The sequence below is a fragment of the Candoia aspera genome, chromosome 1 (genome assembly GCF_035149785.1).
Source record: "Candoia aspera isolate rCanAsp1 chromosome 1, rCanAsp1.hap2, whole genome shotgun sequence".
NCBI classification, from domain to species: Eukaryota; Metazoa; Chordata; class Lepidosauria; order Squamata; family Boidae; genus Candoia; species Candoia aspera.
The window spans coordinates 234,773,758-234,790,890 of record NC_086153.1 but is presented as its reverse complement, the minus strand read 5'-3'; the positions used below and the strand labels follow the sequence as shown (position 1 = coordinate 234,790,890).

Sequence of the window (17,133 nt, the reverse complement as noted above, 5' to 3'; positions counted from 1 at the left end):
CTATTGCTGCAGGTGGATTCCATCTTGTTTGCAGAATTCCAGGCTTGGAAGGAGTCTCCAACGTTGGATAAATCGTGTTCTTTTCTCAAGAGGATTTACCATGAAGATGTAGGCCCTTGCCTGGACTTCACCAAGCATGAAGTCAGTTTAAAGATGAGTGGTTCAGAGATTTCTAAGAGATGAAGGTGCTGCTTCCTTGTTGACATGAGTTCCTTGTGTTTGTTTTCTTTGCTGTAGCTTTCAGAGCTGGTCCAGGCAGCTGTGGAGCAGAACACCCTTACCATTGAACCAGTGGCTACCCAGGCATTGCCTGTAGTGAAGGTGTCAGCCATTGAATGTGGTGGGCCAAAGTAAGGACATAACAGCTTTCCAGCTGCTTTTTCTACTCCTCCTCTTCCTCCACAGATGCACCATTCGTCTCTAATATGCTACATGACCAGTTGCCATTCTGAAACAAGGTCCTCTGTTTGGTTGTTCATGGAATCTGTTTTATTGAATCGTGTCCTTTCAGCCTGCATTGTTTGGCTCACAAAAACCAGAAGAGAAACCAAAGGAGGGAAGGCATCAGTAATAGGAAAGGGGTTCAGATCACATACATGTACAAAAATATAAGTATTATTGACAACAGTCAGCAGTTCCACTGGCACTGAATTGACTTAAGGAGGAGGTAGAAAGGGTGATACCATCATGGAGTGCTATAAATTGACTTCAGCACGCTGGGTTTGCGCACATATCAGAAGAATCTTCCTCCAGACCATAGTTTTGTAGGCACTTAGTTTAGTGGAGACAACTGTCATCATGTCTGTAGGTTGAGTCATGGCAACTGGTCATGTCAATTCCAGTTGCCATGACTCAACCTACAGACAATTCCACCTGGATGACTGAGAATCTTCATCAACAAACTGTTGTGGCCTGCAAGAAGCCTATTTCATCAGCTGTGTTTGGATTATTCTTTTCTTGGGCTCCAGCTGTTTCTGTTCATGGTTTTGCCGTCCTTCTTTTCACATGTGGCACGTTTGAAGAAGGATTTGTACAAACGTTTGAACTGCTAGTGAATTGTCGAACTATTGTACCGTTGACAGTTCTTTTTCTGTCTACGTGCACATACTTGTTGGAACTCTCTTCCCCTGTTTCTGACAGTAAGTTAATAAAGCAGGTAGACACAATTTAGGCTCTGCTGTGTCCCCATGAAAAAATAATTCCAGAGTCTTGGTGCTGGTATCAGGATCCAGAAAGGCCCTGATTGTTGGAACTGCTTTTCTGACCTTACATGAGGAGGTGGAGCTAAGCCCGTGCAGGGGCTATGTTAATTGTGATTGACGAGTTTTATGTGTGCGTTGTTTTGTTTTCTGTTTTTTTGTATGCTTTTATATTTTTATCACCGTTAACCAGCCAGAGTCATTAACGTGAGATGGTTATTTCAAGCTCATATAAATGGAAATAATAAATAAATAAATAACAGCATGATAGAAAGCAGGACTTCTGATCCCTACATCTGGAAGAACTTGCAGGGGAGAATACATTTCCTGGGGTCGTCACTTCTCTTCATGAGCAAAGACGGGGGCAGGTGAAAATTGTTTTGTGCTGGTGCAAAGTAAGAACTTGACTGAAGGGATGCATATCTTCCAGGCGTGGGAGTCAGACATTGAGTGAGCCTGTAAGATACAAGTAATTATTGTTGATGGTGATCCTCAGCTGCCACTTTTTTGCTTTATTCTTGTTAAGTATTCTTGTTTTTCTTTTTCATTTTGGATTATTAGATCGATGTTTTTAACTCTGTTCACTGCCCAGAGCTGCTTATGAGAGATCTCACTGCTCTCCATGTGCTCCCACACAGAGGGGAAAAAAGTGCAGGATGAACATGAAGCATCACTTCCCATTTCACCTTACAAAGTGGTTTGGGAGTTGGTAGATAGATGATAGATAGATAGATAGATAGATAGATAGATAGATAGATAGATAGATAGATAGGTATGATCCCTACCTCTGCCTATTTGTACATGACTCTGGGCAAAGAGTTTAAACTGGCTGGAGCTGCCCAACAGCTTTCTTGCATCAGACTGGATGGCTGCTAGGACAGTTCATCTGCTGCACAGTTCCCCCCATTGGCCTCAGTGCAGGGTGGCCCACAGGAGGGCGTAATTACTTACTTTAGGGCCAAGAAGTGGTATGGACCAGTCTGCTGGGCTGGAAATAACTTATCCTTGAGACAGATATTCTCTCTGCCCCATTTGTTTCAAAGTTTTAGGAATAATGCGATCTAGAATTCTACTCTGAGGTAGGTTTTGTTGGTTTATTGGTAGGTCTTGGACTGCAGCCTAAATAATTTAGATGTTAATCTTCCTTCAGTGTGAGCTGTGCTTTCTAAATGCTTACCACCATTAGCCCAAGAAGAATGAATGTTGCCATTTCCACCCTAATACTAGTTTCAACTTCTTATTTCCTCTCACAGTGGGTTCCAGTCCCAAATTATAACGTAAGTTATTTCTTTTAAGCCAGTGAAAAGGTATTTACTCCATTACTAATAAGCTACTAACTCAAGTTGTTACTAACAGCTTTGAAATTGGTGCTATCAAATAATTTGTAAACATTCAGGATGCTGACGGCACACCATATAATCTTCAGCTACAACTGTCTTTGAAATGATTGGTCTCCATTCCTGCACTGCTGGGTATATGAGCCCAGAGGGGTATTTTGGGTTACTAACTGTCAACTTTCTCCTGTAATATTAACTTTACTTGGCTTTCTGAGTTGCTGGTTTCTTCCCAAATCATATAGCTAGACTTTTTCAAATGTCAAACTTTAATGCAAGAAACTTTTAGCTGCCTACAAATGGCCTAATGGTTAATTTTTCTTCTTTTCTGTTCTTTTTTTAAAGTTAAATTATTTATAAATCTATAGAAGGAAGAAGGAAAAGATGCAACAAACAGAGATACTTTAAAAAGATACAATTGTTCTAAAATGCTCATCTTTGTAATGATAATTGAGTTGATTCAAGGTAGGAAGAGCTGACAGTATGGAGGCAGAATATTTGTAAATGCATCTTTATGAGCCTTCAACTTCTTAATATCATTTTTATTTCTAGTAAGGCCAAATTCCAAACTTTCTGCAGCCCCTACAATAGCGACATGTTTGAAACTGAATGCCAAGAAGTGTACTTTTCAAACAAGCTGCAAATAGCAAAAACAAGATCAAAGTTTGATTCTACAGAAATACTAATTAGCTTCCAAGATTAAAAACAAGAAGCAGAAAGGCTGCACAAAAACAAGCTATAAAAAGGGTGGTTATAATCCAGATCAGTGTTTTTCAAACTTGGCAGCTTTAAGATGTGTGGACTTCGACTCCCCAAATTCCCTAGCCAGTATGGGGAGCTGAAGTTCATACATCTCAAAGTTGCCAAGTTTGAAAAACACTGATTTCCTCTCACGGTGGGTTCAGGTCCCAAATTATAACGTAAATTATTTCTTTTAAGCCAGTGAAAAGTTATAAGGTTGATTTAGATCCTTCGAGTTTTAGCTGACAGAAAAGGAAGGTCTCCTCCCAGGAGATAACAGTCCCTAATATGAAGGTAGCAAGTTTGCAATCCATTTCTAAGAAGGGCAGATTGTACTGAATTGAGTTGAACTTCTTTGCTAATAAATATGCTTAGTTTTATAGCCTTAACATTCTTTAAGATAAATTCATAAGAGAATAAATAAAAGAGGTGACACCATACTTTGGAACCCTTTAACAAACAGGTTCTGAAATTGCAAGTTCCCTTTAGCATCCCTTATTCATATTGTTATCACTGATGTGAAAGTGAAGGTCTTTGCTTTTGGTTTGCACTGTGGTGACCAGCATCATGTTTTTTTCCCTTTAGTCAAGGTCTGTAGATGACATCCTGCTTGATTTTTTCCACCCCCACCTCTCTTTTTACAGGAAATGTGCTCTCAGTGGCCTGTCCCGAGCCTGCAAGCATCGCATCAAACTGGGGGACTCTGGGAATTATTACTACATTTCCCCTTCCTGCAGGGCCAGGGTGAGTTCTTGCAAGTAATGCCCCTGGCTTTACTTGATGACCTAATCTTCAGCCTGACACTATAAATGTGAATACTTGCAGAAGAACTGTGTTCAGTTTGCTTGCATTTATTTTGCCCTTTTTTTATGTATCTTTTTTATGTATCTTCCTGAATTAATAGATCTGTTGTCCTTGGGAGACGGCTGAGATACATTTATGGAACAGCCCTCTTTAGCCTTGGAACTGCTGGTTCTCATCTTAAGTGTTGGCTAGAAATGAAAATAGAAATCTGGGATGGTAGGAGCACAATGCCTTGCTTGAATCCTTAGAATCTCTGGCCCACAAGCCCTGGGTGGAAACTCCTGCTCTGTCACAAAAATCTGGTCCCCTTAGAATCACTTTCTCTATGCACAGGCATGATTCATAGACATCTGCAGGGGGGGGGGGGCAAGTGGCGCAAACTTTGCCCCTCCATACTTGTATGCAGTGTACAATGCAAGTAGGAAGAGGTATCTGTTGTCATTTTGGCATTATGGTGGTTAGGAGTAGATGCCTATGATATGATTGCTTTGTGCTTTCTATACATACAGAAAATTGGAGGGGTAGGGTTTGTGGATGGGCTCTCATTTTACCTACTGAAGTTCCTGGCAACTATAACATAAAATTAAAGTTATTCTGGAGTCAGGCTCAACTTCTGGTGTCTTCATGGACATTAAGAAGTGATATGGACTTCTTAAGTCTAGTGCTTAAACTATAGAGCACAGATTGTATGTATGTATGTATGTACTGTATGTATGTATGTATGTATGTATATCTCTGGGTTCTTTGCACTGCAGTGGACAATCAGTGGCTTCCAAGGCTCCAATAAAGTTTCTAATCTAGCTGAATCGTGTCCGGGAATCTTCTGTCAAAATTAGCCAAGGGCTGAATTATGGGTTAAATGTTTGGAGACCTTGATGCATAGTCTGACAGCAGCAGATCATTCTGAGTCCACGTAGCTTGGTTTTTTAAAGTGGGAATTTTATACATATCTGCAAACTTAGGGTATCCTCTGAACATATTAACAGTAATGCTCTGCTGAACATTTCTTCTGCATTTTTTCCTACCGTTCTCATTCAACTTAATGAAAGTGAAATCATCTTTGTTCCCCACCCAAGGGCAAGCAAATTTCCATGATATTGTGGTGGAATGAGATGTTCTGCTTTCCTACACTTCAATCCTCAAAGAGATCAGCCTCCCTGGCTTCTTTAGCCTTTCTGCAGTTCAATACAAAATAGAAAATAATCAACCCTTTCTATATAATAAGCCCAAAATACACAATAAAAGACATTAGAAAGAAATTTTAAAATATCCTGAGAATGGGGTAGAATAATAGAAGCCATTTTATTGGGTTTCAGGAGAAGAAAATGTTCAGGAAGGGGAGGACAGATTTCACCTCAGTATTAATATATCTATACCTACACACTCTTGTATATTTTTACTGTAAATAATTATAAGTATGCTTATAAACAGGTGTAATGTTTGTTGTCTCGTTCAGATTACAGCTGTCTGCAACTTCTTCACTTACATCCGGTACATCCAGCAGGGACTGGTGAGACAAGATGGTAAGAATTCCCTTCTTCTCCTTTTTAGATGTGGAGGTTGGGCTTTTCCCCTTATAGCTAGCTCACAAGGTGCCTAACCAACCTACTTGATTATAAGTGGGACTGCCAAATCATTCCAAGCATTTTGGAGATCTGATAAAGGAGCATTCTTGTCAATGTTGCCCAGAGCAGGTAGAAAAGAAAGGTAACCTCAGTCTAGCTGAACAATTAAATGCATGGTGGATTGAAAAGTTCATGTGCAGTAGGTGAGTGCATAAAATCAAGCACAAAACTGCAGAAGTAAGATCAGGAAGGTGTATGTGATGTTAAGATCCAAGTTGGGAGTTGATCTTGGCAGAATTTGGACTGTTTTTAGGCCAGTATGTTTATAAATAAAAAAGTCAGCAGGGTTTCGACATGTAGATGCCTTCCATTCAGTGAAGGGATAAGTATGTGGTTGTAATGGGAATAACCTTGAGAACAGGAGGAATAGCTGCAACCAAGACAGTGCTCAGATAAAAGAAATCTGAATCTGGGGCAGAAATGTAATTTGAGAAAGTGGAAGGTTGACAGTGGTGGAAAAAGGAGAAATCATACTGTTAAGCAAAGGACAATGCTAACACCCTGCCCCCCTGCCCCCCGCCTTTGGTCCACCAGAAAGTAGCATTGCTAGTTAGTGGCCATTGTGTTAGTGGAGCACTATCAACTCCTCTACCTAGGAAGGGGATCTCTTGCTAAAATATGAGGGAGCTTTTCCAAAGGGAAGGAATAGGTTCCCTGTGACAAATAATTCTCATGACTCCTGATCATCTGGCCATGCTGGCTGGGCTGATGAGTGTGGAAGTCCAGAAGCTCAGGAGAGTACTAGGTTGGAGAAGACTAGCACAGAGCAAGCAGGTTTGCCTTCTGCCACAAGGACTTCTCATTTGCTTCCCTTTTTAATCTCTTTCTCTTTGACCCACAGTGGAATTGATGTATTGGGAAGTCATGAGGCTCCGGAAGGAAATGTCCATTGCCAAACTGGGCTTCTATCCCAGCGAGATGTAAATGGAAAATGGTGATCAGGAAGGATATTTTCCTACAGTTATTCTGTGGACACTCAGAAAATTGACAGCAGAATGTCTGCTCATATTCAAGATGGCGCAATATTAATTGAAAATGTAAGAAGCATGGGCCTTCCCTGTTGAGTGACTGCCTCAGCTTCCTGAGAGCACCTACTCCAGGCATGTTTACCTAGTGAATATGAGCTCTCTGGCGCTATGGAGTGAGGCCATGTTGGGACTCCTTCCTTTTTTTCTTGCATTCCACCTCAGCCAGTATATAACATTCTACATAAAAGCCACTATATATACAGTATATATACATATAAATATATGAAAAATATTCTTGAGGCCTCGGCTGGACCTTGGGCTCATTACTTGCTTGCTACTCTGAAATCTAAATGCTGTTGGTCATTGCTGCATAATGGATAGAAAGACTAAACTCTGCTGCTCCAGCTTTCCAAAGGCCTGCACCCACTGAAAACAGCCTTCCTTGAGAGCTGCTAGGTGCAGACACCTCCAGTATTTCTTAGGTAACCAGGAAAGGCATAAATAATGCTTTTGATTCTGGTTGTAGCTCAGGGTTTGCCTTTGGGGGAATCCATGGACCCTATGCCATGCTCTGAAGGCTGGCATTAATTCTAGGCCACTCCTTTTGATCAAAACCCCAGTCATGATGGAAAGATGGGGAAACAGCCAAATGGATAGCAACTGATAACTATGGACTTCTTTTTCATGTCATAGACATTCTAGGAACAGCTCTTCCCACCTGAAATTGTTCCTCCCCAAGGCTTCTCTGACTGCTCTGTTGCATTCAGCATGCTAGTCATAGATCCATTGCCATAATCTTCCTTAGCCCACAATTCAGCTGCACTGCTGGTTCTCATGAGAGGCTTGCATCTGGCTAAGTATTTTCTAAACTTAAGCATTCTTTTTTTTTGCTTTATTCACATCCAAACAAAGATTGACCTCAGATACTGAATTTTCTAGCAAGTTATTAGAAGTTACACGAATTCTGCATTTTTTAAAAAGTGGGGGTTATTTGGATTTAATTGATAAAACTTCAGTTTTGGTCCTATAGTATTGGTGAGGATCTCTCTTTTTGTTGTACTTCAGAATATAATCAGACTTGATGTGGAATTTTTAAATCAAAGATCTAGATGACCTGTTGGATTTTAACAAAATGAAAACCCCTCTCCACTTTCAAGTTAAAGAAAGAACCAGCTTTCCCTTTTGGATATTGTTTTGAGACTTCTGAGATGAGAACAACTGATACTGGCTTCCTAGAAGTCATATAATTGGTAGCCATTTGGTAGCCATTTCCTCCTACGTTCAGACAGAGCAGTCTAGTTGGTGGTTACTCATTGTGGAAGGTACCTGCTATTTCATCTTCCGTCCATGAATAATGGCAATGAAAATCGGGTTTTGTTGGTAATCCATGAATTTATGAAAGCCTCTATAACCAGAGGCTCCTGCTAGAATGAATTAGCAGATCATTTCAGCTTGTGTTACTGAGTAAGTGCTCCACTGGTTCCCTTGGGCAAATATCTCTGTTTGGCAGCAGACTTTTGCACACATTGTGGCTTCCTTTTGCCTTCTGATGTTTGCACCCTCTTCCTGGGTCTGTGTGGACTTTACCAGACTTCTAACTCTACCATCACAACAGGAGGAAGCCAGGACATGGCACAAAGGGTAGAGGCTATCAGTTGATCATTTGTGGGTTGTGGGGATTCCGTTCTGAATGAGATTTGAAGCCACATCTGACAGTGCTGCCTGTAATCTCTGAATTGGGCCCTATTGTTACTGTGGGGAAGTAGTATTTTCTTTGGTTTGCCTTAAATTAGTAGCTTGACTTCGCTATGTGTTTATGAACAATGAAGTAAGTGCTCTTGGGTTTTCCTGGAAGTTGCTGACTTGGGGGTGTTTGATAGTGTTGCATATCGGTGGCTACCTTTTGGCCCCAGTTGTTGGAGTGGAACTGAAGATTCCCTGCTGCTTTGTTGTTAACTATCCGCTGGCCACTATCCTAACCATTTATAGTACCACCTGAGGGCTAAAGATTGTATACGCTCATGCAGCAAATAGAAACTCTTCTCCTGAAGGATGTATTTGGGGACTATGCTGTTGAAATTATGTAACCAGGAGAACAAGTAATAATGCTCCCTTTTCCTGCTGTAAGATTGCTGTATATAATAGGACAGCTGTACCCATATGGGAGAATACGTCAGAGTTTTAGAATTGCTTCTTTTACAGCAGAGACTGCTGCCTTTCTCATATCTCCCAGGCATCTAAAATGATGACTTGAACTATGCAAGTGTATGAAGAACAATCTTTTGGGCCAGGGAAGCAGTTACTCATGTAGCATCTTGCAAAGACCTCATAATGAAATTGGCAAAGGAAGCCTTAAATCTGTTTATATTCAGTGGTGAGCATGTATCTGATTACTTTTCTATTGAGCTGAAATCAGATGTGAACTTGCTTCTGGCAACATTTGCTTTGAGAGCATTGACTTTCACAACTTTGCCTGCAGGGTGGTACAGGAATTGACCCATTAAGCATGCACCCCAAAGCATTCTGGTGGCTTATATTGAATTGGCCTCCCCCAGCTTGGTATTCTCTTGATGTGTTAACTGAGAACTCTAGCCCAACCCACCTAGAAGGCAGCAAGATGATGGAGGGTATGCTAAGGCACTGTGATAGCAGCAAATGATTAATTGTGGTGAAGGACAACTACAGGGGTTTCCAGTTCAACAGCTGGTCCTTGTAGAAATGGTGACTCCCATACAAGAATGTTCAGTTTGTTCATTGAAAGGGGGTTTAGCATTGTTTTGAGTACAAAATTAACTTGCGAAGAAGTGTATCCTCTGAAATCTTACATCTGCAGAATAGGTACTTCTCACACCAAATTCATTGCACAGGCCCCCAGTTTATTTCACACTGGCTGGAGGTTTTGTATTGTAATTATTTACTTATTAATACCTGGTCCTGTAGGAGATGAAGGAAATGATTCAATCAAGATGGCTTTGCTAGCTGGATCATCTGCAGCTACTTTTCCCAAGTTACAAGAAGCACATTGGTTGCCTGAAAAGAAAAAAAAGCTCTTCCATATTACAGGCAGCTTTGAATCTTTTCTCCTGGTTGCATTACTATCTCTTCCTTACTTGTATGTTCCTATTCTAATAGCATATGCTGATTTCTATTTAATAAATAGACTCCAGTGCTGACATGAAGCTGGTTCTTATTGCCTCTGGTCTGATTTCTTTTGAAGTCTGCATGTATTCCAGTGATAAAATAAACAAGGCATTACAAGCAGAATTGGTTGTGTGTGTATTAGTGTTGAAGCTTGAATTATTAGTTTTACTGCCTTACTAAAGAAGCAACATTATGCCAAGCATTTTTCCATAGTCACCAGCAGTAGAACCCAACTCGGCTCACCTAACTACCCAAATCAGAATTGCATCCAGAATGAACCCCAGCCTGAAAAGCACTAGTATCTCCCCTGGGTGGTCAGAATGACCTGTCAGTTGGTGCGTAGCAGAGTTAAGGAACAATTAGCCATGGAAAGGATGCATATCCTGTTCCAGCTGAGACATCAAAGACACCTAGCCCCGGAGCTCAAAACAATCCCTTTTGGCTTGCGTAGTTCATAGTAAGACAAACAACCAAGGAGGGAAGTGAAAACTGCCCACAGGTATGTCATGACAATGCCTTGACAATGTTCTTTATTTTAGCATAAAAAACAGCCTCACTTCGGATCAGAGGAAGGGCAGAGGCACAGTCTGTACAGATTAACTACTTTTTCTATTAACTGCCTGCCTGCTCAGAATTCTTCCCATCAGATATTCTGCTGTGGCATTCCTGATGTACTGCCCTTTGTAAGCATGCACCTGTAGTCTGGATGAGTAGGAAAAAAGCTATGTGGGGGAAAGAGAGAGAATGATTTGAGATAGAAAATGACTCTGTTTCATTCAGAACATACCCCAAAAATGCATATAGGCATTTTCCTCTCTTGGACTGGGCATGGACTGATTTTTTCTGGCATAGAATTTGGCTTCCTTGAACACAAGCGCTAAAAACAAGGAAAGGAGATCTGTGAAAGACTTGCTCACAGGGACGTTCAAGGATCTCAGTAGGCATTTGAATGTACCCCTTCCCAACTCTGACAGACCGTTGATTAGGGGCATACGAGCGTCTCAGTGATGAGCAAACGTGTTGAAATTAAGTAGCCACTCACCTCCGTTCCACCTAGTTCAATACGGTTGCCCTGGTGAAGACTGTTCATTGCTTTCCTAGTTTTCTTTTCTCCAGTCATTCATGTGCTTGCGCACAGCCTGATGAATGAACCATATGAAACTATAGATTAGAAAGAAACTGTCTCCCTGGCTTTAATTGGATTCTAGCTCCTTTTGTTTTATCTTGCCTGTTCAGAATCTGTCTGTATTTGTGGGCTCTGGGTAACTGTGACAGAAAGTGTGAGCTGTGATGAGCAGTTGGCATTTTTGGAAGAGCCTGAAACTTCGCTTCTTTTTTCTTACTACTACTACTACTACTTTATTTATTTGTTTTAATTTATATCACCGCCCATCTCCCCCAATGGGGGACTCTGGGCGGTTTACTTAGAGCAGCCTTTCCCTTCCTGTTGCCCCTTAGATGCATTGAGCTTCAACTCTAATCTCAGGCAGATGGGGTTTATGGGTTTATAGGAGCTGGTCTTACGTATCAAAAGGACAAGTTGGGAAGGCTGGCTCCCTGGTGTTAGAATTTTTTATATTTCCTTAGGTTGTTTCTGAGCCGGGACCAAAGGCACAGGCGGTTGCATGAAATTAAGTTCTTTATTCTTCACCCAAGAGCAAAAGTGGTGACATCAAGCTGTTAGGTGGGTGGCCACACAGGACCCCCTGCTTACAGCAGGTTCTATATATTCCATTCAACTCCTCCTTCAGAATACCACCAGTTACCCATACTCCACTTTAACCCCATTCCATGTTAGGAATTTTCTGCCTTTATTCTATTTTAATATCATTCCATATACGGGACTTCCTTCCATCCTTGCTAGGGCGCCTTGACCGCTATTCTACACTGCCTTTCCTCTGGAGAAGCTGTCCTTGGAATGGACACTTTACCTTGTTTCTATGCACACGGCTATCTATCAAGGCCTGTAGGCCTCTGAGAAAGGAACAGGAAGGAAGCCAACACAACTCCTCTAGGAAACACAACACGGTTTCAGGGCCATAATACAAGTGCAACTGTTTCTAACATATGAATACTACCTATAAAATATATGAAAATGAAATATATGTGTTATTTAAGTGCTATATATATATATATATATATGTGTGTGTGTGTGTGTGTGTGTGTGTGTGTAAAATCTTCTATCACTGGTTCTGGTATAACTAGTGGGAGCTTCTGCAACACTCTTACATGTAACTGCTAACTGCAGGAACTAAAGCCTGATCTGGTTAGCAATACCATAAAAACAAAGGGTCCATTCTGTGGTATTAAGGATTTTTTTACCTAAAAAAAAAGGACATTAAAGCAGTGAAGTGACAGTGACTGGGAACTTGGAGATGCTTGATCTGAAGAACCACGTAGCAACATTTCAAATAAGTCAGTCTTTGTTATAATAAGTCCAAGCACAACAATTATCAACAGATAACAGGAGCAGCTAGGAAATAAATGATACAGCAAGGGTTCAAGTGTGCTGGCTGCCTGAATAAAGTTCCAAGTCCAGGGGATATGAGATCCACGCAATCATCCTCCATCCCCCCACCCGGACCGCCGGCGGAGCAGGGCCAGAGACGGCGCCGGGATGAATCTCCACCCCGTAGAGTTCGACCACCAGTGTCCCCACCCCGAGGGAGAACTACTGTAACCTGGGGCCCGACCACTCAAGCAGCTGCTGATTCAGCTTCAACAGGAGTGTGGGTGAAAGACTTTTCTGTCAAGTTTGATGGGGATCCAACCAAGTTATCTTTCTTTCTCACTAATGCTAAAAGTTGCATGAAGCAGTTTGGAGCATACTTCCCTTCCGACAAGGCTAAGATAACTGCCATTGCCACTAAGTTGAAGGGTCGAGCGGCTGACTGGTATGTTCAATTAAGTGAGGCTGACTCCCCTGAGCTTGAGTATTTTGAGGACTTCATGTGGGCGTTAAAGCTGCATTTTGAGGATCTTCTAGCTAAAAAGGCACTGAAGGATCTTACCCAGGGCCAACTGTCTGTAGCTGATTACGCCCTGGAGTTTAAGGCTTTAGCTGGGAAAATCCCCAACTGGTCTCAGTCAACCTTAATAGAACGGTTTAAAGAGGGACTCAACTGGGACGTCCTGTGATGGGCGTTGTGTAGAGACGACCCAGAGACATTGTATGAATGGATCTGTCTGGCCGGCAAAGCTGAGCACGCCCAGCATACCTTCATGCAAACCAAATGACCTGAAAAACAGCCAGCCACCTTGACAAAAAGGTCAAGATGATGGTCTTGAGCACTGATTGAAGCCTCATCCCCTTTTTGTGGGTGGTGCATGTGACACATGTATAAAAAGAGGTGGTGCTTTGGTGGTGCATTCATGGCTACCATCTTGGCCTGAAGTGATTTGACAATACCTGTTTCATTACTGAGACTTGTGAGGTGACAGTATTAAAACGTAGCAGTTTTTCTGAAAATAAATTGACATAGTTATGGATACTAGGTAATATTTTCTATAAACGTTTCTTTGGAGTAAGCCTTACTGAATTTAACAGGATTTACTTCTGAATAGCCCCACTATTCAGTATTCATATGCAGTCGGTGCCCAACAGACTACAGGCTCAGTAGCCTTGCATTTGACATCCTTTTTGAGCAGATTCTCTAGGAATCAATTTATCCCAGGTCCCAGATGTGGGGTCATAGTGTAAATAGGCCACTGGACACTTCCATTAGTGTTCACCAGGCTTTTGGCCTTGCCTGATTTCATTTTTAAACGATTCTTTAAATTAAAAAAGGGAGCTTCTGCATTGGAAAGCACTTGCCTCAAGATTAATCTATATTAATCTATATTTCCAATGGTATCTCGTGGACTCTACATAGGCTAGGTGCTTTGCTTGGAAAGGTGCCCTCCTGCCAAAGAAAAAGACAAATTAAACTTGCCTGATGTAGAGCCTTCTGGAGGGTTAAGAGTTTGTAGGTAGCTGCTTAGTTATTTACTTTCGGGTACCTGGGTGTTTTGAGATTGGCCACACCCACTGTAGCCACCACTCTGTGACAGGAATTGTAATATGCTCTCAAAATCCAAAACGTGCTGGCCAGCGTAAAAGAAAGATTGTGAGCCCTGCTAAACACAATCATGATTTTTACTTTGTAGACAATCCTGAGAGATTTGCTCATTTGTTTTCTTTCCTTGAAGTGTGTTTCTCTTTTGAGAAAGGACTTGAAAGGAAAACTCTCCAAGATACACTTTCTGCTCCTGACTTTGACACTCCAGAAATTTTACAAGAGCTTCTAATCAGCCCTGCTCTCAGGTATAGCAACGATACCCTGTATGACGCAATGAAATACATAGACCCAATGTATGTCTTCAGAGAGTCACCCACATGTGGATTTATTTATTCAGATATAATGCTGCAGAAGGAAATAATAATGTAATTATTATGCAATTGATATAATGCTTGAATGTGGAGTGACAACTGATGGGAGCTGAGACCAGCTGTCAGGCTCTTGCATAAGACTTAAATGTTTCTTTTTTAAAAAACAAACTTTATTAAAGTTTCAACAAACAGATAAAATACAAAAGTATAGAAAAAGATTGAAGAAAGATTAAAAGAAAAAAGATAAACTGAAAAAGTGCAGAAAGAAATAGAAATACAAAAGGAGTGACTTCCAATCTTCTCCAGCACAGATACAAATACATAATACATTAACCTCTTGCTCAAATTCTAACCATAATAAACAAGTCTATAAGCTATGCGTAAGTCTTAAATGTTTCACTAGGGCCTCCACACGATTGTTTTCCAGTATCCATGTACTTTAATGTTACCAGCAATCCTGTCAGCCCTTGATTTTAACATGGGACCAAAACAGAAGTCATGGCTGTTTTGAAAAGGGCAGCTGCTTAGTATTAAACACCATAACTTGTTAACCCTGATATGCTGAAATTAATCAAGGAGAGTCTAGCATAAGCATCTCACTAATTCTACCTCATTTCTGCCAAGCCCCAACCCCTTTAAACCAGGGTGTAAGTGCATCCCTCACTCAGGCTGACTGAAAAAAGTGAGTGTGATTCTTTGTCCCCCAGTGTTTCATACCCATGTTAAACCAAGATAAGCCATTCAATGTAAAACAGCCAGGAATCTCAGCAGTGCAAGGCAAAAAAAAGTCAAAATGGCAGGTGTGACTGCACAATTGAAGCCCCTCCCCCACTTTATACACATGCACATACAAAAGGGTGGGGCTTCAACCATGCAGTCATGCCCACCATCTTGACATTATTTGATATTCCCCATGGATGTCCCTGATGATAGTCTTTCTTAAATTGGTGCCCTGCTGGTATGTTGGGCTACAACTTCAACAATTCCCATAATTGGCTATGAATGGTAGGATGTACTGTCAGCAGCATCTGTAGAGGAGGGGGAATGGAAAAAAGTCAAGATGACAGCTGTGACCACATGACTGAAACCCCATCCCTTTCTTAAGTGTATCTCCTAAGCCCCAGTGTAGTACCAGATTCAGGCACTGAAATTCAGCAATGTTATTCAGGATTCCCTATTTCATACTCCTTTTGATCCAACAGACTTTCACCATATATTAAACTTCAACCTAGTTTCCCCAGTGCTTTTTTGTAATCTAATGTAAACCTCTCTCCAAGAACAGCCTGACCTGTTTTTCATAGCTAACTTTAGAATCTCTTCATATCTTCAACAGCATTGAGATAGGAAGATTTGGGCCATTGAGGCACAGACTGAAAGACTAATGTTGGTGATTAATTACTGCATTCAGATCCAGTATGTCTCTTAAAACATTCATTGAATTACATATACATGAAACTTACACAGAGATGCACTATACTTGTATACACCAAAACAAGTCATTTCATATATCTATGGAATATATCTAGCACAATCTTTTCAAATGCAGTTAAATCACCATATCAATTTCTGATACCAAGCATGTTAGAGTTCCAAGCTTATTTTTGCATATACTATTTCAAGACTGTAGGACTGATCCAGCATGGCTCTTTTGGCCTCAAAAATGCTGCCATTCTTACAGTTCTCAAATCCATAGCTTCAGAAAGACATAATAAAAGTATAGGTTATATAAAAGTATAGGTCCCCAACCTGGTGACTTTCAGATGTGTTGCACAAAGCCTAGCTAAATGGATTAGCTATTATCTCCTTGATTCAAGCAGAAGCTGTCAGGGATGCTTTAATTGGAATTTCTGAATATATTAATATTTGCAATGCTGCTACATTATTCTATTGCCTTGAGGTAATTATTCAGACAATATAAGTCCTGCCTTAAGCAACAGTACAGTTACCAATACTTCTCAAAAATAAAAACTAAATCTATTTTCCAGTTCATGGTATCAGATTTTCTGGGTGAACCAAAAATATGAAAATGGTACTAGAACAGCAGCATAAAATAACATATGTTCATTGTGAACACCTTTGTTCCAAGTTCCTCAAAACTCTAATTACTTTTTCTCTTTCCCAACTACTCCAACTCTGAAATAAGTTCCGTTTCCTTCGTTCTTTTCCTCTCCTTGATAACCAGGTATCCTTCCTCCTATTCTACCTCTCCCATAAAAGGTTTACCAGCAAAAACAGCAAGCCATGACACCTTGATTAGAAGAAGGTGTAACTCTAATCCTTCAGCCATACTTCTTCATATAATTAAAACTCAGGTGCCCTGAATAGCCAGGACTAAGCTGAAACAAGCAACCAATTCAGCTGAACCAGCTTAGTATTGTTTACATGACAGCCCAGCTAGCTAAAAGTTCCATCTTCTGAACAATGAAGATTGCTTTTACAAAGCCAGTCATTTTAGGCCCAATACTCTCGGTAATTCTTAAATAACTTCCTAAGTAATTTAGTCAGAGGAGAAATTTAATATGAAATTTGGGGATATATTTCTACATACCTTTATTTCATCATCCAAGCAATGGATTTGGGGCCTTCTGACAACATACTATATGTATTGTTGTTATTATTTTTCTGCACCTTGAGACACAACTCTCTCCAAGTGGAAGTCTTTGAAATTGGAATCATTAGAGTTTGATATTTCATTGGAAATGAGAACATTCACCAACTTATCCTAAGTAAGTATATATATCTTGTCCCATTTGGTCAAACATGAGCAAATATACTCCATCAGTTTAGAATCACAGAATTGGAAAGGATCATAAAAGTAGTCTAACCCCTTGGTCAGAGCAAGGCTCCACTAGAATTTTTCTGACAGATAACAATCCAACCTGTTTGAAGACCTCCATTGAGGAACTCACTATATCATGTGGCAGCTATTCCTTTGGCTGAAAGCTTGTACAA

General features: G+C 40.7%; 1 protein-coding gene across 3 annotated transcripts in view; it reads left to right on the top strand.

Annotated features, from left to right (window-relative positions):
• Nucleotides 1-9,935, top strand: part of RAB3IL1 (RAB3A interacting protein like 1) — a 36,480-nt gene extending 26,545 nt beyond the window's left edge. For 2 of the 3 annotated variants that reach the window (XM_063289231.1, XM_063289233.1), the window contains exons 7-12: nt 13-141; nt 238-350; nt 2,453-2,476; nt 3,919-4,018; nt 5,535-5,601; nt 6,545-9,935. In XM_063289231.1, the coding sequence (XP_063145301.1) occupies nt 13-141; nt 238-350; nt 2,453-2,476; nt 3,919-4,018; nt 5,535-5,601; nt 6,545-6,627 (516 nt within the window). In that variant the 3' untranslated portion in view covers nt 6,628-9,935. The remainder of the gene's footprint in view (nt 1-12; nt 142-237; nt 351-2,452; nt 2,477-3,918; nt 4,019-5,534; nt 5,602-6,544) is intronic. The other variant, XM_063289232.1, reaches the window with a different exon arrangement.
• The last annotated feature ends 7,198 nt before the right edge of the window (nt 9,936-17,133 follow it).